This window comes from Oncorhynchus clarkii, chromosome 24, assembly GCF_045791955.1.
Source record: "Oncorhynchus clarkii lewisi isolate Uvic-CL-2024 chromosome 24, UVic_Ocla_1.0, whole genome shotgun sequence".
NCBI lineage: Eukaryota > Metazoa > Chordata > Actinopteri > Salmoniformes > Salmonidae > Oncorhynchus > Oncorhynchus clarkii.
In genome coordinates, this window is record NC_092170.1 from 28,908,960 (window position 1) to 28,933,829 (window position 24,870).

At 46.1% G+C, this 24,870-nt stretch overlaps 1 protein-coding gene across 2 annotated transcripts in view; it reads right to left on the bottom strand.

Annotated features, from left to right (window-relative positions):
• Window positions 1–24,870, bottom strand: part of LOC139383162 (2-phosphoxylose phosphatase 1-like) — a 61,318-nt gene that overhangs the window by 12,297 nt on the left and 24,151 nt on the right. For both annotated transcript variants that reach the window (XM_071127535.1, XM_071127536.1), the window contains one exon: window positions 12,029–12,211. In XM_071127535.1, coding sequence (XP_070983636.1) covers window positions 12,029–12,211 — 183 coding nt within the window. The remainder of the gene's footprint in view (window positions 1–12,028; window positions 12,212–24,870) is intronic.

Here is a 24,870-nt window from a genome sequence, read left to right on the forward strand (position 1 = left end):
TCTCTATCCTCTAACCATGACACTTTATCCAGTTCCCTCTAACCATGACCCTTTATCCTCTCTATCCTCTAACCATGACCCTTTATACTCTCTATCCTCTAACCATGACCCTTATCCTCTTTAATCCTCTAACCCTGACCCTTATCCTCTCTATCCTCTAACCATGACCCTTTATCCTCTCTATCCTCTAACCATGACCCTTTATCCTCTCTATCCTCTAACCATGACCCTTTATCCTCTCTATCCTCTAACCATGACCCTTTATCCTCTCTATCCTCTAACCATGACCCTTTATCCTCTAACCATGACCTTTTATCCTCTCTATCCTCTAACCATGACACTTTATACTCTCTATCCTCTAACCATGGCACTTTATACTCTCTATCCTCTAACCATGACCCTTTATCTTCTCTATCCTCTAACCATGACCTTTATCCTCTCAATCCTCTAACCATGACCCTTTATCCTCTAACCATGACCCTTTATCCTCTCTATCCTCTAACCATGACCCTTTATCTTCTCTGTCCTCTAACCATGACCCTTTCTCCTCTAACCATGACCCTTTATCCTCTCTATCCTCTAACCATGACCCTTTATACTCTCTATCCTCTAACCATGACACTTTATCCAGTTTCCTCTAACCATGACCCTTTATCCTCTCTATCCTCTAACCATGACCCTTTATACTCTCTATCCTCTAACCATGACCCTTTATCCTCTCTATCCTCTAACCATGACCCTTTATCCTCTAACCATGACCTTTTATCCTCTCTATCCTCTAACCATGACACTTTATACTCTCTATTCTCTAACCATGACCCTTTATCCTCTCTATCCTCTAACCATGACACTTTATACTCTCTATCCTCTAACCATGACACTTTATACTCTCTATCCTCTAACCATGACACTTTATACTCTCTATCCTCTAACTATGACCCCTTATAATCTCTATCCTCTAACCATGACCCTTTATCCTCTCTATCCTCTAACCATGACACTTTATACTCTCTATCCTCTAACCATGACACTTTATACTCTCTATCCTCTAACCATGACACTTTATACTCTCTATCCTCTAACCATGACCCTTTATCCTCTCTATCCTCTAACCATGACCCTTTATACTCTCTATCCTCTAACCATGACACTTTATCCAGTTTCCTCTAACCATGACCCTTTATCCTCTCTATCCTCTAAACATGACCCTTTATACTCTCTATCCTCTAACCATGACACTTTATCCAGTTTCCTCTAACCATGACCCTTTATCCTCTCTATCCTCTAACCATGACCCTTTATACTCTCTATCCTCTAACCATGACCCTTATCCTCTTTAATCCTCTAACCCTGACCCTTATCCTCTCTATCCTCTAACCATGACCCTTTATCCTCTCTATCCTCTAACCATGACCCTTTATCCTCTCTATCCTCTAACCATGACCCTTTATCCTCTCTATCCTCTAACCATGACCCTTTATCCTCTCTATCCTCTAACCATGACCCTTTATCCTCTAACCATGACCTTTTATCCTCTCTATCCTCTAACCATGACACTTTATCTTCTCTATCCTCTAACCATGACCTTTATCCTCTCAATCCTCTAACCATGACCCTTTATCCTCTAACCATGACCCTTTATCCTCTCTATCCTCTAACCATGAACCTTTATCTTCTCTGTCCTCTAACCATGACCCTTTCTCCTCTAACCATGACCCTTTATCCTCTCTATCCTCTAACCATGACCCTTTATCCTCTAACCATGACCTTTTATCCTCTCTATCCTCTAACCATGACCCTTTATCTTCTCTATCCTCTAACCATGACCTTTATCCTCTCAATCCTCTAACCATGACCCTTTATCCTCTAACCATGACCCTTTATCCTCTCTATCCTCTAACCATGAACCTTTATCTTCTCTGTCCTCTAACCATGACCCTTTCTCCTCTAACCATGACCCTTTATCCTCTCTATCCTCTAACCATGACCCTTTATACTCTTTATCCTCTAACCATGACACTTTATCCAGTTTCCTCTAACCATGACCCTTTATCCTCTCTATCCTCTAACCATGACCCTTTATACTCTCTATCCTCTAACCATGACCCTTTATCCTCTCTATCCTCTAACCATGACCCTTTATCCTCTCTATCCTCTAACCATGACACTTTATACTCTCTATCCTCTAACCATGACACTTTATACTCTCTATCCTCTAACCATGACCCTTTATACTCTCTATCCTCTAACCATGACCCTTTATCCTCTCTATCCTCTAACCATGACCCTTTATCCTCTAACCATGACCTTTTATCCTCTCTATCCTCTAACCATGACACTTTATACTCTCTATCCTCTAACCATGACCCTTTATCCTCTCTATCCTCTAACCATGACCCTTTATACTCTCTATCCTCTAACCATGACCCTTTATCTTCTCTATCCTCTAACCCTGACCCTTATCCTCTCTATCCTCTAACCATGACCTTTTATCCTCTCTATCCTCTAACCATGACACTTTATACTCTCTATCCTCTAACCATGACACTTTATACTCTCTATCCTCTAACCATGACCCTTTATACTCTCTATCCTCTAACCATGACCCTTTATCCTCTCTATCCTCTAACCATGACCCTTTATCCTCTAACCATGACCTTTTATCCTCTCTATCCTCTAACCATGACCCTTTATCCTCTCTATCCTCTAACCATGACACTTTATACTCTCTATCCTCTAACCATGACACTTTATACTCTCTATCCTCTAACCATGACCCTTTATCCTCTCTATCCTCTAACCATGACCCTTTATACTCTCTATCCTCTAACCATGACACTTTATCCAGTTTCCTCTAACCATGACCCTTTATCCTCTCTATCCTCTAACCATGACCCTTTATACTCTCTATCCTCTAACCATGACCCTTTATACTCTCTATCCTCTAACCATGACCCTTTATCCTCTCTATCCTCTAACCATGACCCTTTATCCTCTAACCATGACCTTTTATCCTCTCTATCCTCTAACCATGACACTTTATACTCTCTTTCCTCTAACCATGACACTTTATCCAGTTTCCTCTAACCATGACCCTTTATCCTCTCTATCCTCTAACCATGACCCTTTATACTCTCTATCCTCTAACCATGACCCTTTATCCTCTCTATCCTCTAACCATGACCCTTAATCATCTCTATCCTCTAACCATGACACTTTATACTCTCTATCCTCTAACCATGACACTTTACACTCTCTATCCTCTAACCATGACCCTTTATACTCTCTATCCTCTAACCATGACCCTTTATCCTCTCTATCCTCTAACCATGACCCTTTATCCTCTAACCATGACCTTTTATCCTCTCTATCCTCTAACCATGACACTTTATACTCTCTATCCTCTAACCATGACCCTTTATCCTCTCTATCCTCTAACCATGACCCTTTATCTTCTCTATCCTCTAACCCTGACCCTTATCCTCTCTATCCTCTAACCATGACCCTTTATCTTCTCTATCCTCTAACCATGACCCTTTATCCTCTCTATCCTCTAACCATGACACTTTATACTCTCTATCCTCTAACCATGACACTTTATACTCTCTATCCTCTAACCATGACCCTTTATCCTCTCTATCCTCTAACCATGACCCTTTATACTCTCTATCCTCTAACCATGACACTTTATCCAGTTTCCTCTAACCATGACCCTTTATCCTCTCTATCCTCTAACCATGACCCTTTATACTCTCTATCCTCTAACCATGACCCTTTATACTCTCTATCCTCTAACCATGACCCTTTATCCTCTCTATCCTCTAACCATGACCCTTTATCCTCTAACCATGACCTTTTATCCTCTCTATCCTCTAACCATGACACTTTATACTCTCTATCCTCTAACCATGACCCTTTATCCTCTCTATCCTCTAACCATGACACTTTATACTCTCTATCCTCTAACCATGACCCTTTATACTCTCTATCCTCTAACCATGACCCTTTATCTTCTCTATCCTCTAACCATGACCCCTTATCCTCTTTAATCCTCTAACCATGACCCTTTATACTCTCTATCCTCTAACCATGACCCTTATCCTCTCTATCCTCTAACCATGACCCTTTATCCTCTCTATCCTCTAACCATGACCCTTTATACTCTCTATCCTCTAACCATGACACTTTATCTAGTTTCCTCTAACCATGACCCTTTATCCTCTCTATCCTCTAACTATGACCCCTTATAATCTCTATCCTCTAACCATGACCCTTATCCTCTCTATCCTCTAACCATGACCCTTATCCTCTTTAATCCTCTAACCATGACCCTTATCCTCTTTAATCCTCTAACCATGACCCTTATCCTCTCTATCCTCTAACCATGACCCTTTATCCTCTCTATCCTCTAACCATGACCCTTTATCCTCTCTATCCTCTAACCATGACCCTTTATCTTCTCTATCCTCTAACCCTGACCCTTTATCCTCTCTATCCTCTAACCATGACACTTTATACTCTCTATCCTCTAACCATGACACTTAATACTCTCTATCCTCTAACCATGACCCTTTATCCTCTCTATCCTCTAACCATGACCCTTTATCCTCTCTATCCTCTAACCATGACCCTTTATCCTCTCTATCCTCTAACTATGACCCCTTATAATCTCTATCCTCTAACCATGACCCTTATCCTCTCTAATCCTCTAACCATGACCCTTTATCCTCTCTATCCTCTAACCATGACCCTTTATACTCTCTATCCTCTAACCATGACCCTTTATACTCTCTATCCTCTAACCATGACCCTTTATCCTCTCTATCCTCTAACCATGACCCTTTATACTCTCTATCCTCTAACCATGACACTTTATCCAGTTTCCTCTAACCATGACCCTTTATCCTCTCTATCCTCTAACCATGACCCTTTATACTCTCTATCCTCTAACCATGACCCTTTATACTCTCTATCCTCTAACCATGACCCTTTATCCTCTCTATCCTCTAACCATGACCCTTTATCCTCTAACCATGACCTTTTATCCTCTCTATCCTCTAACCATGACACTTTATACTCTCTATCCTCTAACCATGGCACTTTATACTCTCTATCCTCTAACCATGACCCTTTATCTTCTCTATCCTCTAACCATGACCCTTTATCCTCTCAATCCTCTAACCATGACCCTTTATCCTCTAACCATGACCCTTTATCCTCTCTATCCTCTAACCATGACCCTTTATCTTCTCTGTCCTCTAACCATGACCCTTTATCCTCTAACCATGACCCTTTATCCTCTCTATCCTCTAACCATGACCCTTTATACTCTCTATCCTCTAACCATGACACTTTATCCAGTTTCCTCTAACCATGACCCTTTATCCTCTCTATCCTCTAACCATGACCCTTTATACTCTCTATCCTCTAACCATGACCCTTTATCCTCTCTATCCTCTAACCATGACCCTTTATCCTCTCTATCCTCTAACCATGACACTTTATACTCTCTATCCTCTAACCATGACACTTTATACTCTCTATCCTCTAACCATGACCCTTTATACTCTCTATCCTCTAACCATGACCCTTTATCCTCTCTATCCTCTAACCATGACCCTTTATCCTCTAACCATGACCTTTTATCCTCTCTATCCTCTAACCATGACACTTTATACTCTCTATCCTCTAACCATGACCCTTTATCCTCTCTATCCTCTAACCATGACCCTTTATACTCTCTATCCTCTAACCATGACCCTTTATCTTCTCTATCCTCTAACCCTGACCCTTATCCTCTCTATCCTCTAACCATGACCCTTTATCTTCTCTATCCTCTAACCATGACCCTTTATCCTCTCTATCCTCTAACCATGACACTTTATACTCTCTATCCTCTAACCATGACCCTTTATCCTCTCTATCCTCTAACCATGACCCTTTATCCTCTCTATCCTCTAACCATGACCCTTTATACTCTCTATCCTCTAACCATGACACTTTATCCAGTTTCCTCTAACCATGACCCTTTATCTTCTCTATCCTCTAACCATGACCCTTTATCCTCTCTATCCTCTAACCATGACACTTTATACTCTCTATCCTCTAACCATGACACTTTATACTCTCTATCCTCTAACCATGACCCTTTATCCTCTCTATCCTCTAACCATGACCCTTTATACTCTCTATCCTCTAACCATGACACTTTATCCAGTTTCCTCTAACCATGACCCTTTATCCTCTCTATCCTCTAACCATGACCCTTTATACTCTCTATCCTCTAACCATGACCCTTTATACTCTCTATCCTCTAACCATGACCCTTTATCCTCTCTATCCTCTAACCATGACCCTTTATCCTCTAACCATGACCTTTTATCCTCTCTATCCTCTAACCATGACACTTTATACTCTCTATCCTCTAACCATGACCCTTTATCCTCTCTATCCTCTAACCATGACACTTTATACTCTCTATCCTCTAACCATGACCCTTTATACTCTCTATCCTCTAACCATGACCCTTTATCTTCTCTATCCTCTAACCATGACCCCTTATCCTCTTTAATCCTCTAACCATGACCCTTTATACTCTCTATCCTCTAACCATGACACTTTATACTCTCTATCCTCTAACCATGACCCTTTATCCTCTCTATCCTCTAACCATGACCCTTTATACTCTCTATCCTCTAACCATGACACTTTATCTAGTTTCCTCTAACCATGACCCTTTATCCTCTCTATCCTCTAACTATGACCCCTTATAATCTCTATCCTCTAACCATGACCCTTATCCTCTCTATCCTCTAACCATGACCCTTATCCTCTTTAATCCTCTAACCATGACCCTTATCCTCTTTAATCCTCTAACCATGACCCTTATCCTCTCTATCCTCTAACCATGACCCTTTATCCTCTCTATCCTCTAACCATGACCCTTTATCCTCTCTATCCTCTAACCATGACCCTTTATCTTCTCTATCCTCTAACCCTGACCCTTTATCCTCTCTATCCTCTAACCATGACACTTTATACTCTCTATCCTCTAACCATGACACTTTATACTCTCTATCCTCTAACCATGACCCTTTATCCTCTCTATCCTCTAACCATGACCCTTTATCCTCTCTATCCTCTAACCATGACCCTTTATCCTCTCTATCCTCTAACTATGACCCCTTATAATCTCTATCCTCTAACCATGACCCTTATCCTCTCTAATCCTCTAACCATGACCCTTTATCCTCTCTATCCTCTAACCATGACCCTTTATACTCTCTATCCTCTAACCATGACCCTTTATACTCTCTATCCTCTAACCATGACCCTTTATCCTCTCTATCCTCTAACCATGACCCTTTATACTCTCTATCCTCTAACCATTACACTTTATCCAGTTTCCTCTAACCATGACCCTTTATCCTCTCTATCCTCTAACCATGACCCTTTATACTCTCTATCCTCTAACCATGACCCTTTATACTCTCTATCCTCTAACCATGACCCTTTATCCTCTCTATCCTCTAACCATGACCCTTTATCCTCTAACCCTGACCCTTATCCTCTCTATCCTCTAACCATGACACTTTATACTCTCTATCCTCTAACCATGACCCTTTATCCTCTCTATCCTCTAACCATGACACTTTATACTCTCTATCCTCTAACCATGACCCTTTATACTCTCTATCCTCTAACCATGACCCTTTATCTTCTCTATCCTCTAACCATGACCCCTTATCCTCTTTAATCCTCTAACCATGACCCTTTATACTCTCTATCCTCTAACCATGACACTTTATACTCTCTATCCTCTAACCATGACCCTTTATCCTCTCTATCCTCTAACCATGACCCTTTATCCTCTCTATCCTCTAACCATGACACTTTATCTAGTTTCCTCTAACCATGACCCTTATCCTCTCTATCCTCTAACCATGACCCTTATCCTCTTTAATCCTCTAACCATGACCCTTATCCTCTTTAATCCTCTAACCATGACCCTTATCCTCTCTATCCTCTAACCATGACCCTTTATCCTCTCTATCCTCTAACCATGACCCTTTATCCTCTCTATCCTCTAACCATGACACTTTATCTTCTCTATCCTCTAACCATGACCATTTATACTCTCTATCCTCTAACCATGACCCTTTATCCTCTCTATCCTCTAACCATGACCCTTTATCCTCTCTATCCTCTAACCATGACCCGTTATCCTCTCTATCCTCTAACTATGACCCCTTATAATCTCTATCCTCTAACCATGACCCTTATCCTCTCTAATCCTCTAACCATGACCCTTATCCTCTCTAATCCTCTAACCATGACCCTTTATCCTCTCTATCCTCTAACCATGACCCTTTATACTCTCTATCCTCTAACCATGACCCTTTATACTCTCTATCCACTAACCATGACCCTTTATCCTCTCTATCCTCTAACCATTACCCTTTATCCTCTCTATCCTCTAACCATGACACTTTATCCTCTCTATCCTCTAACCATGACACTTGATCCTCTCTATCCTCTAACCATGACACTTGATCCTCTCTATCCTCTAACCATGACCCTTGATCCTCTCTATCCTCTAACCATGACCCTTTATCCTCTCTATCCTCTAACCATGACACTTTATCCAGTTTCCTCTAACCATGACCCTTTATCTTCTCTATCCTCTAACCATGACCCTTTATCCTCTCTATCCTCTAACCATGACACTTTATACTCTCTATCCTCTAACCATGACACTTTATACTCTCTATCCTCTAACCATGACCCTTTATCCTCTCTATCCTCTAACCATGACCCTTTATACTCTCTATCCTCTAACCATGACACTTTATCCAGTTTCCTCTAACCATGACCCTTTATCCTCTCTATCCTCTAACCATGACCCTTTATACTCTCTATCCTCTAACCATGACCCTTTATACTCTCTATCCTCTAACCATGACCCTTTATCCTCTCTATCCTCTAACCATGACCCTTTATCCTCTAACCATGACCTTTTATCCTCTCTATCCTCTAACCATGACACTTTATACTCTCTATCCTCTAACCATGACCCTTTATCCACTCTATCCTCTAACCATGACACTTTATACTCTCTATCCTCTAACCATGACCCTTTATACTCTCTATCCTCTAACCATGACCCTTTATCTTCTCTATCCTCTAACCATGACCCCTTATCCTCTTTAATCCTCTAACCATGACCCTTTATACTCTCTATCCTCTAACCATGACACTTTATACTCTCTATCCTCTAACCATGACCCTTTATCCTCTCTATCCTCTAACCATGACCCTTTATACTCTCTATCCTCTAACCATGACACTTTATCTAGTTTCCTCTAACCATGACCCTTTATCCTCTCTATCCTCTAACTATGACCCCTTATAATCTCTATCCTCTAACCATGACCCTTATCCTCTCTATCCTCTAACCATGACCCTTATCCTCTTTAATCCTCTAACCATGACCCTTATCCTCTTTAATCCTCTAACCATGACCCTTATCCTCTCTATCCTCTAACCATGACCCTTTATCCTCTCTATCCTCTAACCATGACCCTTTATCCTCTCTATCCTCTAACCATGACCCTTTATCTTCTCTATCCTCTAACCCTGACCCTTTATCCTCTCTATCCTCTAACCATGACACTTTATACTCTCTATCCTCTAACCATGACACTTTATACTCTCTATCCTCTAACCATGACCCTTTATCCTCTCTATCCTCTAACCATGACCCTTTATCCTCTCTATCCTCTAACCATGACCCTTTATCCTCTCTATCCTCTAACTATGACCCCTTATAATCTCTATCCTCTAACCATGACCCTTATCCTCTCTAATCCTCTAACCATGACCCTTTATCCTCTCTATCCTCTAACCATGACCCTTTATACTCTCTATCCTCTAACCATGACCCTTTATACTCTCTATCCTCTAACCATGACCCTTTATCCTCTCTATCCTCTAACCATGACCCTTTATACTCTCTATCCTCTAACCATGACACTTTATCCAGTTTCCTCTAACCATGACCCTTTATCCTCTCTATCCTCTAACCATGACCCTTTATACTCTCTATCCTCTAACCATGACCCTTTATACTCTCTATCCTCTAACCATGACCCTTTATCCTCTCTATCCTCTAACCATGACCCTTTATCCTCTAACCCTGACCCTTATCCTCTCTATCCTCTAACCATGACACTTTATACTCTCTATCCTCTAACCATGACCCTTTATCCTCTCTATCCTCTAACCATGACACTTTATACTCTCTATCCTCTAACCATGACCCTTTATACTCTCTATCCTCTAACCATGACCCTTTATCTTCTCTATCCTCTAACCATGACCCCTTATCCTCTTTAATCCTCTAACCATGACCCTTTATACTCTCTATCCTCTAACCATGACACTTTATACTCTCTATCCTCTAACCATGACCCTTTATCATCTCTATCCTCTAACCATGACCCTTTATCCTCTCTATCCTCTAACCATGACACTTTATCTAGTTTCCTCTAACCATGACCCTTATCCTCTCTATCCTCTAACCATGACCCTTATCCTCTTTAATCCTCTAACCATGACCCTTATCCTCTTTAATCCTCTAACCATGACCCTTATCCTCTCTATCCTCTAACCATGACCCTTTATCCTCTCTATCCTCTAACCATGACCCTTTATCCTCTCTATCCTCTAACCATGACACTTTATCTTCTCTATCCTCTAACCATGACCATTTATACTCTCTATCCTCTAACCATGACCCTTTATCCTCTCTATCCTCTAACCATGACCCTTTATCCTCTCTATCCTCTAACCATGACCCTTTATCCTCTCTATCCTCTAACTATGACCCCTTATAATCTCTATCCTCTAACCATGACCCTTATCCTCTCTAATCCTCTAACCATGACCCTTATCCTCTCTAATCCTCTAACCATGACCCTTTATCCTCTCTATCCTCTAACCATGACCCTTTATACTCTCTATCCTCTAACCATGACCCTTTATACTCTCTATCCACTAACCATGACCCTTTATCCTCTCTATCCTCTAACCATTACCCTTTATCCTCTCTATCCTCTAACCATGACACTTTATCCTCTCTATCCTCTAACCATGACACTTGATCCTCTCTATCCTCTAACCATGACACTTGATCCTCTCTATCCTCTAACCATGACACTTGATCCTCTCTATCCTCTAACCATGACCCTTTATCCTCTCTATCCTCTAACCATGACCCTTGATCCTCTCTATCCTCTAACCATGACCCTTTATCCTCTCTATCCTCTAACCATGACCCTTATCCTCTCTATCCTCTAACCATGACCCTTTATCCTTTCTATCCTCTAACCATTACACTTTATCCTCTCTATCCTCTAACCATGACCCTTTATCCTCTCTATCCTCTAACCATGACACTTTATACTCTCTATCCTCTAACCATGACCCTTTATCCTCTCTATCCTCTAACCATGACACTTTATACTCTCTATCCTCTAACCATGACCCTTTATCCTCTCTATCCTCTAACCATGACACTTTATCCTCTAGCAAACTATGACCTAACCCCAGCCTATCAATTATCTTTACATAACCCAACACATCTGACCTACACACTAGAGGTCGACCAATTAATCGGAATGGCTGATTAATTAGGGCTGATTTCAAGTTTTCAGCCGATTACATTGCACGCCACAAGGAGACTGCGTGGCAGGCTGACTACCTGTTATGCGAGTGCAGCAAGGATCCAAGGTAAGTTGCTAGCTAGCATTAAACTTATCTTATAAAAAACAATCAATCTTAACATAATCACTAGTTAACTACACATGGTTGATGATATTACTAGTTTATCAAGCTTGTCCTGCTATATCATCAATGCGGTGCCTGTTAATTTATCATTGAATCACAGCCTACTTTGCCAAACGGGTGATGTAACAAGCAGATTCAGGGTGAGTGAGTGAGTGAGTGTGTGTGTGCGTGTGTGTCTCACCCTCCCAGGACTGTTCAGAGCGGTTGGGGGTGTTGCAGTAGCCATACACCTCAGTGATGGGGTCTGGATCAGGATCCTCTGTGTGGGGGACAGGGATCACTCTCTTCCTGCTTTTCCCTTGGCCCTGGCCTTGACCCTGGTGGGGCCGCTCCTCCCCCATGGGTGTAGTGGGGATTAGGTGGACTGGAGAGAGATGAGGGGGGGGAGTATAAACATTTTCAAATTACTTTAACTTCTTATGGGCCAACATCCAATGAAATTGCAGAGCGCAAAATTCAAACTACAGAATTATAAATATTTAACTTTCATAAAATCACAAGTGTAATACATCAAAATAAAGCATTAACTTCTTGTTTATCCAGCTGCTGTGTCAGATTTAAAAAAGGCTTTATGGCAAAAGCACACCATGCGATTATTTGAGGACAGCACCCCGCATACAAAAGCATGAAAAACATGTTTCAACCAGGCAAGTGCGCCACGAAAGTCAGAAATAGCAATATAATAAATGCCTTACCTTTGATGATCTTCTTCTGTTGGCACTCCAAAAGGTCCCAGTTACATCACAAATGGTCCTTTTGTTTGATAATACCCTTCATATCCATAAAACTCAGTTTAGCTGGCGCGCTTCAGTCAATAATCCACCCAGTTTCCCTCCATCAAAATGCATACAAAATGAATCCCAAACGTTACTAAAAAACTTTTCCAAGCAAGTCAAACAAAGTTTATAATCAAACCTTAAGTACCCTAATACGTAAATAAAGATGGAGAATCGTTATTGTCTTTACCGGAGAAAAATACCGAAGAACGCGCTCTCTTCCACACGCTTGGAAACACTACAGCCAAAATGGGAGCCACCTAGAAAAACTACCATTTCGGGCTAATTTTTCCAAAAACTAGCATGAGCCCTAGGAACTGCAATCTGGGAGGATTTCGCCTTATAATAAAAATGAAAACAGTGGTAGGCTGAATTTTTTTTCTTGGGATGGTTTGTCCTCTGGGTTTCACCTACCATATCAGTTATGTTATACTCACAGACATAATAATAATAATTATTTTTTTTTTTGTTGTTGAATTTCACCCCTTTTTCTCCCCAATTTCGTGGAATCCAATTGTTGTAGTAGCTACTATCTTGTCTCATTGCTACAACTCCCGTACGGGCTCGGGAGAGACGAAGGTTGAATGTCATGCGTCCTCCGATACACAACACAACCAGCCGTACTGCTTCTTAACACAACGCGCATCCAACCCGGAAGCCAGCAGCACCAATGGTGGCTACACCGTGCACCTGGCAACCTTGGCTAGCGTACACTGCGCCCGGCCCGCCACAGGAGTCGCTGGTGCGCGATGAGACAAGGAGATCCCTACCGACCAATCCCTCCCTAACCCGGACGACGCTAGGCCAATTGTGCGTCGCCCCACGGACCTCCCGGTTGCGGCCGGTTACGACAGAGCCTGGGCGCGAACCCAGGGACTCTGATGGCACAGGGACTCAGCGCCCTTAACCACTGCGCCACCCGGGAGGCTCACAGACATAATTTCAACAGTTGTAGTAACTTTATATCCTAGTTGAGTAGCAGGCAGTTTACATTGGGTACGCTTTTCATCCAGACGTGAAAATACTGCCCCCTACCCAAGAGAGGTTAATGGGTCAACTCCTCAATGTTTGACAGATTGTGAGGGAGAAAGAGACTGAATGAAATAGCAGAGAATGAAGGATTGAGTGAGAGAAAGAGAGCGAGAGAGAAGTATAGCGAGAGAGAAGTATAGCGAGAGAGAAGTATAGCAAGAGAGACACCACTGGCATCCATTGCTCAAAGGACCCTCCTTTATTAAGGTATATAGTCAATTAACCTCCCCCTCAGCCCAGCCTCCCACTTAGCCCCCTGTCAGCCCATCATGTTCCCAGCCTCAGCCCAGCCTCCTCCTCAGTCCAGCCTCAGCCCATCATGTCCCCAGCCTCACCTTCAGCCCAGCCTCCCCCAGCTTTAGCCAAACCTCAGCCCAGCTCATCTACATGTGAACAGCAGTAGAACCCTGTACAGAACCCCTCACCAATAACCCAGGGTTGCCTTGACAACCATTGACCTGTGACCCCAAGGCCAGGCGGCCCAACGGGAGAGAGCGGTGTGGGAACCACTGCAGTCCCATTCAGAAACACAGGATCCTGGGAAGAAGTTGAAACGCAATGCCCTCCTGACAATACTCACTACCCCGCACACACACTTATCTCAGAAACCCTGGTTGTCCTGAAGCACGGCGGTGGAGTAGGTAAATATTACATATCTTTGCAAAGAGAGACAAAGCAAGACACTTTCTAACTATAAAAGGAGAGAGGCCCTTTCATTCCTATGACAACCTTTTAATCAACTAGCCTAAATAGAATCCACACTATCTTAAAGTGAGGGCATCCATATTAACCCCAAACAGTACATCTCCCGAGTACAGCAACCCCCCAGAGTGGAGTGGAAACAGGAAAGACATTTGAAGCTATAAAAACAGTGTAACCATGACAATGAAAAATAGACTTGTCGAATTACACTACCGTTCAAAAGTTTGGGATCACTTATGTCCTTGTTTTTGAAAGAAAAGCACATTTTCTGTCCATTAAAATAATAGCAAATTGATCAGAAATACAGTGTAGACATTGTTAATGTTGTAAATTACTATTGTAGCTGGAAACGGCTGATTTTTTTAATGGAATATCTACATAGGTGTACAGAGGTCCATTATCAGCAACCATCACTCCTGTGTTCCAATGGCACGTTGTGTTAGCTAATCCATGTGTATCATTTTAAAAAGCTAATTGATCATTAGAAAACCCTTTTGCAATTATGTTAGCACAGCTGGAAACTTGTTCAGTATAGACACACTGGTCAGTTAGCATCAGCATAGACAAACAGTTAACATCAGTATAGACTCACTGGTCAGTTAGCATCAGTATAGACAGTCAGTTAGCATCAGTATAGACTCACTGGTCAGTCAGCATCAGTATAGACTCACTGGTCAGTTAGCATCAGTATAGACTCACTGATCAGTTTGCATCAGCATAGACGGTCAGTTAACACCAGTATAGACTCACTGGTCAGTTAACATCCGTATAGACTCACTGGTCAGTTAACATCAGTATAGACTCACTGGTCAGTTAGCATCAGTATAGACTCACTGGTCAGTTAACATCAGTACAGACTTACTGGTCAGTTAGCACCAGTATAGATGGTCAGTTAGCATCAGTATAGACTCACTAGTCAGTTAGCATCAGTAAAGATGGTCAGTTAACATCAGTATAGACTCACTGGTCAGTTAACATCAGCATAGACAAACAATTAAAATCAGTATAGACAGTCAGTTAGCATCAGTATAGACTCACTGGTCAGTTAGCACCAGTATATATAGTCAGTTAGCATCAGTATAGACTCACCGGTCAGTTAGCATTCGTATAGACTCACTAATCAGTTAGCATCAGTATAGACAGTCAGTTAGCATCAGTATAGACTCACCGGTCAGTTAGCATTAGTATAAACTCACTGATCGGTCAGCATCAGTATAGATTCACCAGTCAGTTAGTATCAGTATAGACTCACCAGTCAGTTAGTATCAGTATAGACTCACCAGTCAGTTAGTATCAGTATAGACTCACCAGTCAGTTAGTATCAGTATAAACTCACTGATCGGTCAGCATCAGTATAGATTCACCAGTCAGTTAGTATCAGTATAGACTCACCAGTCAGTTAGTATCAGTATAGACTCACCAGTCAGTTATTATCAGTATAGACTCACTGATCGGTCAGCATCAGTATAGATTCACCGGTCAGTTAGTATCAGTATAGACTCACCAGTCAGTTATTATCAGTATAGACTCACTGATCGGTCAGCATCAGTATAGATTCACCAGTCAGTTAGTATCAGTATAGACTCACTGATCGGTCAGCATCAGTATAGATTCACCAGTCAGTTATTATCAGTATAGACTCACCAGTCAGTATCAGTATAGACTCACCAGTCAGTTAGTATCAGTATAGACTCACCGGTGACGAGGGAAAGGAGGAGGAAGTGTATTCTGAGATCTGCTCACTGGGTAGAGGGGAAGACACACACTGGAACCCATTCACTGAACTGGTCCCCTCTCCCCGCACACACACACTCACCGACAAACACACACGCCTGCGCACTCGGCAGACCCATGGACCCATTACAGGCCTGCTCACTGCCCTGGTCTGCCACAGTCGCTCATACAAAGGGCCCTTTGTAACGGACTGCCCACACTATGTAAGAGCACACATACTGAAGAAACACGCAAGCCACACAAGCCCAGGGCATCAACGCCAACTCACACACCCGCAAACACAGTTGTGTACAAGCTTGGAGCATAAACACACACACAAACACATACACACACAGGGTACCAAAGCAACACACATGCAAGCCTACAGTACGTACACAACATCAGGGGGCCAGGTCTAAGTAACAACTAGCTAGCCTTAAGAAACGTACAGCAGGGCCAGTAATTAGGGGAAGAGCAGGTAGTTCTGACTGTATGCATTGGCTGAGAGTTGAAAAAGATGAGCCTAGGACACTGATGAGGGCTTCCTTCCAGCCTTACACCTCAGTGTTTTACAACGCCTGTACTGTGGTAAAGAGTCAGCTGCTACAGTAAACCTTAAACACACAGGATGGACCGTGAATGACCTTCCTCCTTCTCTTCCTCCATCTCTCCCACCAGATAAATAAAAAAGGGCCATTTCCAAATGGTGATGGATAGAGAAAGAGGGAGGGAGAGGAATAGGGAGAAAGGTATCTAGAATAAACATAATGTGTGGCCTTGGCAGTCAAAACCATCCATCCTGGAAAAGAGTAGAATCCTAATGCTCAACCACCACATTTAATTAAGCCCCAGTGTTAGTGATACCGTGCTAAAACAACACCAGATATACTGTAATTCAGGGGGTGGGTATCATTTTAAGATAGCTAGGTGGCACCACCACATCTCAGACATAGCCAGTATCAGCAAAGTCAGTGCTAGTGTAGGTGTCAGTTCACAAACTGCAATTCCTCTCAGCCTACTGGACTTGGACTGTCTGCATTTCAAATTAACCTTATAAAACATACTTTTATAATACCAATGCCACGACGAACACCACACACTACTGCCACGACGAACAACACACACTACTGCCACGACGAACACCACACACTACTGCCACGACGAACACCACACACCACTGCCACGACGAACACCACACACTACTGCCACGACGAAAACCACACACTACTGCCACGACGAACACCACACACTACTGCCACGACGAACACCACACACTACTGTCACGACGAACACCACACACCACTGCCACAACCAATACCACACACTACTGCCACAACCAACACCACACACCACTGCCACGACGAACACCACACACCACTGCCACGACGAACACCACACACCACTGCCATGACGAACACCACACACTACTGCCACGACGAACACCACACACCACTGCCACGACGAACACCACACACTACTGCCACGACGAACACCACACACTACTGCCACGACGAACACCACACACCACACACTACTGTCACGACGAACACAACACACCACTGCCACAACCAATACCACACACTACTGCCACGACGAACACCACACACTACTGCCACGACGAACACCACACACCACTGCCAAGACGAACACCACACACCACTGCCACGACGAACACCACACACCACTGCTACGACGAACACCACACACCACTGCCATGACGAACACCACACACTACTGCCACGACGAACACCACACACCACTGCCACGACGAACACCACACACTACTGCCACGACGAACACCACACACTACTGCCACGACGAACACCACACACCACACACTACTGTCACGACGAACACCACACACCACTGCCACAACCAATACCACACACTACTGCCACGACGAACACCACACACTACTGCCAAGACGAACACCACACACCACTGCCAAGACGAACACCACACACCACTGCCACGACGAACACCACACACCACTGCTACGACGAACACCACACACCACTGCCACGACGAACACCACACACTACTGCCACGACGAACACCACACATCACTGCCACGACGAACACCACGCACTACTGCCACGACGAACACCACACACTACTGCCACGACAAACACCACACACCACACAACACTGCTACGACGAACACCACACACTACTGCCACGACGAACACCACACACTACTGCCATGACGAACACCACACACTACTGCCACTGCCACGACGAACACCACACACTACTGCCACGACGAACACCACACACCACTGCCACGACGAACAGCACACACCACTGCCACGACGAACACCACACACCACACACCACTGCTACGACGAACACCACACACTACTGCCACGACAAACACCACACACCACTGCTACGACGAACACCACACACTACTGCCACGACGAACACCACACACTACTGCCACGACGAACACCACACACTACTGCCACGACGAACACCACACACTACTTCCACGACGAACACCACACACCACTGCCACGACGAACACCACACACTACTGCCACGACGAACACCACACACTACTGCCACGACGAACACCACACACTACTGCCACGACGAACACCACACACTACTGCCACGACGAACACCACACACTACTGTCACGACGAACACCACACACCACTGCCACAACCAATACCACACACTACTGCCACAACCAACACCACACACCACTGCCACGACGAACACCACACACCACTGCCACGACGAACACCACACACCACTGCCATGACGAACACCACACACTACTGCCACGACGAACACCACACACCACTGCCACGACGAACACCACACACTACTGCCACGACGAACACCACACACTACTGCCACGACGAACACCACACACCACACACTACTGTCACGACGAACACAACACACCACTGCCACAACCAATACCACACACTACTGCCACGACGAACACCACACACTACTGCCACGACGAACACCACACACCACTGCCAAGACGAACACCACACACCACTGCCACGACGAACACCACACACCACTGCTACGACGAACACCACACACCACTGCCATGACGAACACCACACACTACTGCCACGACGAACACCACACACTACTGCCACGACGAACACCACACACTACTGCCACGACGAACACCACACACCACACACTACTGTCACGACGAACACCACACACCACTGCCACAACCAATACCACACACTACTGCCACGACGAACACCACACACTACTGCCAAGACGAACACCACACACCACTGCCAAGACGAACACCACACACCACTGCCACGACGAACACCACACACCACTGCTACGACGAACACCACACACCACTGCCACGACGAACACCACACACTACTGCCACGACGAACACCACACATCACTGCCACGACGAACACCACGCACTACTGCCACGACGAACACCACACACTACTGCCACGACAAACACCACACACCACACAACACTGCTACGACGAACACCACACACTACTGCCACGACGAACACCACACACTACTGCCATGACGAACACCACACACTACTGCCACTGCCACGACGAACACCACACACTACTGCCACGACGAACACCACACACCACTGCCACGACGAACAGCACACACCACTGCCACGACGAACACCACACACCACACACCACTGCTACGACGAACACCACACACTACTGCCACGACAAACACCACACACTACTGCTACGACGAACACCACACACTACTGCCACGACGAACACCACACACTACTGCCACGACGAACACCACACACTACTGCCACGACGAACACCACACACTACTTCCACGACGAACACCACACACCACTGCCACGACGAACACCACACACCACTGCCACGACGAACACAACACACCACTGCCACAACGAACACCACACACCACTGCCACGACGAACACCACACACTACTGCCACGACGAACACCACACACTACTGCCACGACGAACACCACACACTACTGCCACGACGAACACCACACACTACTGCCACGACGAACACCACACACTACTGCCACGACGAACACCACACACTACTGCCACGACGAACACCACACACCACTGCCACGACGAACACCACACACCAATGCCATGACGAACACCACACACCACTGCCACGACGAACACCACACACTACTGCCACGATGAACCCCACACACTACTGCGACGACGAACACCACACACCACTGCCACGACGAACACCACACACCACTGCCACGACGAACACCACACACCACTGCCACGACGAACACCACACACTACTGCCACGACGAACACCACACACTACTGCCACGACGAACTGCACACACTACTGCCACGACAAACACCACACACCACTGCCACGACGAACACCCGACGAACACCACACACTACTGCCACGACGAACACCACACACTACTGCCACGACGAACACCACAAACTACTGCCACGACCAATATCACACACTACTGCCACGACGAACACCACACACTACTGCCACGACGAACACCACACACTACTGCCACGACAAACACCACACACTACTGCCACGACGAACACCACACACTACTGCCACGACGAACACCACAAACTACTGCCACGACCAACACCACACACTACTGCCACGACAAACACCACACACCACTGCCACAACCAATACCACACACTACTGCCACGACGAACACCACACACTACTGCCACGACGAACACCACACACCACTGCCACGACGAACACCACACACCAATGCCATGACGAACACCACACACCACTGCCACGACGAACACCACACACTACTGCCACGATGAACACCACACACTACTGCCACGACCAATATCACACACTACTGCCACGACGAACACCACACACTACTGCCACGACGAACACCACACACTACTGCCACGACGAACACCACAAACTACTGCCACGACCAACACCACACACTACTGCCACGACAAACACCACACACCACTGCCACAACCAATACCACACACTACTGCCACGACGAACACCACACACTACTGCCACAACGAACACCACACACCACTGCCACGACGAACACCACACACCAATGCCATGACGAACACCACACACCACTGCCACAACCAATACCACACACTACTGCCACGACGAACACCACACACTACTGCCACAACGAACACCACACACCACTGCCACGACGAACACCACACACCAATGCCATGACGAACACCACACACTACTGCCACGACGAACACCACACACTACTGCCACGACGAACACCACACACTACTGCCACGATGAACACCACACACTACTGCCACGACCAATATCACACACTACTGCCACGACGAACACCACACACTACTGCCACGACGAACACCACACACTACTGCCACGACGAACACCACAAACTACTGCCACGACCAACACCACACACTACTGCCACGACAAACACCACACACCACTGCCACAACCAATACCACACACTACTGCCACGACGAACACCACACACTACTGCCACAACGAACACCACACACCACTGCCACGACGAACACCACACACCAATGCCATGACGAACACCACACACCACTGCCACGACGAACACCACACACTACTGCCACGATGAACACCACACACTACTGCCACGACGAACACCACACACCACTGCCACGACGAACACCACACACCACTGCCACGACGAACACCACACACCACTGCCACGACGAACACCACACACCACTGCCACGACGAACACCACACACTACTGCCACGACGAACATCACACACTACTGCCACGACGAACTGCACACACTACTGCCACGACAAACACCACACACCACTGCCACGACGAACACCCGACGAACACCACACACTACTGCCACGACGAACACCACACACTACTGCCACGACGAACACCACAAACTACTGCCACGACCAACACCACACACTACTGCCACGACAAACACCACACACCACTGCCACAACCAATACCACACACTACTGCCACGACAAACACCACACACTACTGCCACGACGAACACCACACACTACTGCCACGACGAACACCACACACCACTGACACGACCAATATCACACACCACTGCCACGACGAACACCACACATTACTGCCACGACCAACACCACACACTACTGCCACGACCAACACCACACACTTCTACCACGACCAATACCACACACTACTGCCACGATGAAGACCACAAACTACTGCCACGACCAATATCACACACCACTGCCACGCCCAATACCACACACCACTGCCACGACCAATACTACACACCACTGCCACGACTAATAACATACAATACTGCCACGACCAACACCACTGCCACGACAAATACCACACACTACTTCCACGACCAATACCAAAAACTACTGCCACGACTAATACCACACACTACTGCCACAACCAATACCACACACTACTGCCACGACTAATACCACACACTACTGCCACAACCAATACCACACACTACTGCCACGACCAACACAACACACTACTGCGACAACCAATACCAAACACTACTGCCACGACTAATACCACACACTACTTCCACAACCAATACCACACACTACTGCCACAACCAATACCACACACTACTGCCACGACCAACACCACACACTACAGCCACAACCAATACCACACACTAGTGCCACGACTAATACCACACACTACTGCAACAACCAATACCACACACTACTGCCACAACCAATACCACACACTACTGCCACGACCAATACCACACACTACTGCCACAACCAATACCACACACTACTGCCACGACGAACACCACACACCACACACTACTGTCACGACGAACACCACACACCACTGCCACAACCAATACCACACACTACTGCCACGACGAACACCACACACCACTGCCACGACGAACACCACACACCACTGCCAAGACGAACACCACACACCACTGCCACGACGAACACCACACACCACTGCTACGACGAACACCACACACCACTGACACGACGAACACCACACATCACTGCCACGACGAATACCACGCACTACTGCCACGACGAACACCACACACTACTGCCACGACAAACACCACACACCACACACCACTGCTACGACGAACACCACACACTACTGCCACGACGGACACCACACACTACTGCCACGACGAACATCACACACTACTGCCACGACGAACACCACACACTACTGCCACTGCCACGACGAACACCACACACTACTGCCACGACAAACACCACACACCACTGCCACGACGAACAGCACACACCACTGCCATGACGAACACCACACACCACACACCACTGCTACGACGAACACCACACACTACTGCCACGACAAACACCACACACCACTGCTACGACGAACACCACACACTACTGCCACGACGAACACCACACACTACTGCCACGACGAACACCACACACTACTGCCACGACGAACACCACACACTACTGCCACAACGAACACCACACACCACTGCCACGACGAACACCACACACCACTGCCACGACGAACACCACACACTACTGCCACGACGAACACCACACACTACTGCCACGACGAACACCACACACTACTGCCACGACGAACACCACACACTACTGCCACGACGAACACCACACACTACTGCCACGACGAACACCACACACTACTGCCACGACGAACACCACACACTACTGCCACGACGCACACCACACACCACTGCCACGACGAACACCACACACCACTGCCATGACGAACACCACACACCACTGCCACGACGAACACCACACACTACTGCCACGATGAACACCACACACTACTGCCACGACGAACACCACACACCACTGCCACGACGAACACCACACACCACTGCCACGACGAACACCACACACCACTGCCACGACGAACACCACACACTACTGCCACGACGAACACCACACACTACTGCCACGACGAACAGCACACACTACTGCCACGACAAACACCACACACCAATGCCACGACGAACACCCGACGAACACCACACACTACTGCCACGACGAACACCACACACTACTGCCACAACGAACACCACAAACTACTGCCACGACCAATATCACACACTACTGCCACGATGAACACCACACACTACTGCCACGACGAACACCACACACTACTGCCACGACAAACACCACACACTACTGCCACGACGAACACCACACACCACTGCCACAACCAATACCACACACTACTGCCACGAAGAACACCACACACTACTGCCACGACGAACACCACAAACTACTGCCACGACCAACACCACACACTACTGCCACGACAAACACCACACACCACTGCCACAACCAATACCACGACGAACACCACACACTACTGCCACGACGAACACCACACACTACTGCCACGACGAACACCTCACACTACTGCCACGACGAACACCTCACACTACTGCCACGACGAACACCACACACTACTGCCACGACAAACACCACACACCACTGACACGACCAATATCACACACCACTGCCACGACGAACACCACACACTACTGCCACGACGAACACCACACACCACTGCCACAACCAATACCACACACTACTGCCACGAAGAACACCACACACTACTGCCACGACGAACACCACAAACTACTGCCACGACCAACACCACACACTACTGCCACGACAAACACCACACACCACTGCCACAACCAATACCACGACGAACACCACACACTACTGCCACGACGAACACCACACACTACTGCCACGACGAACACCACACACTACTGCCACGACGAACACCTCACACTACTG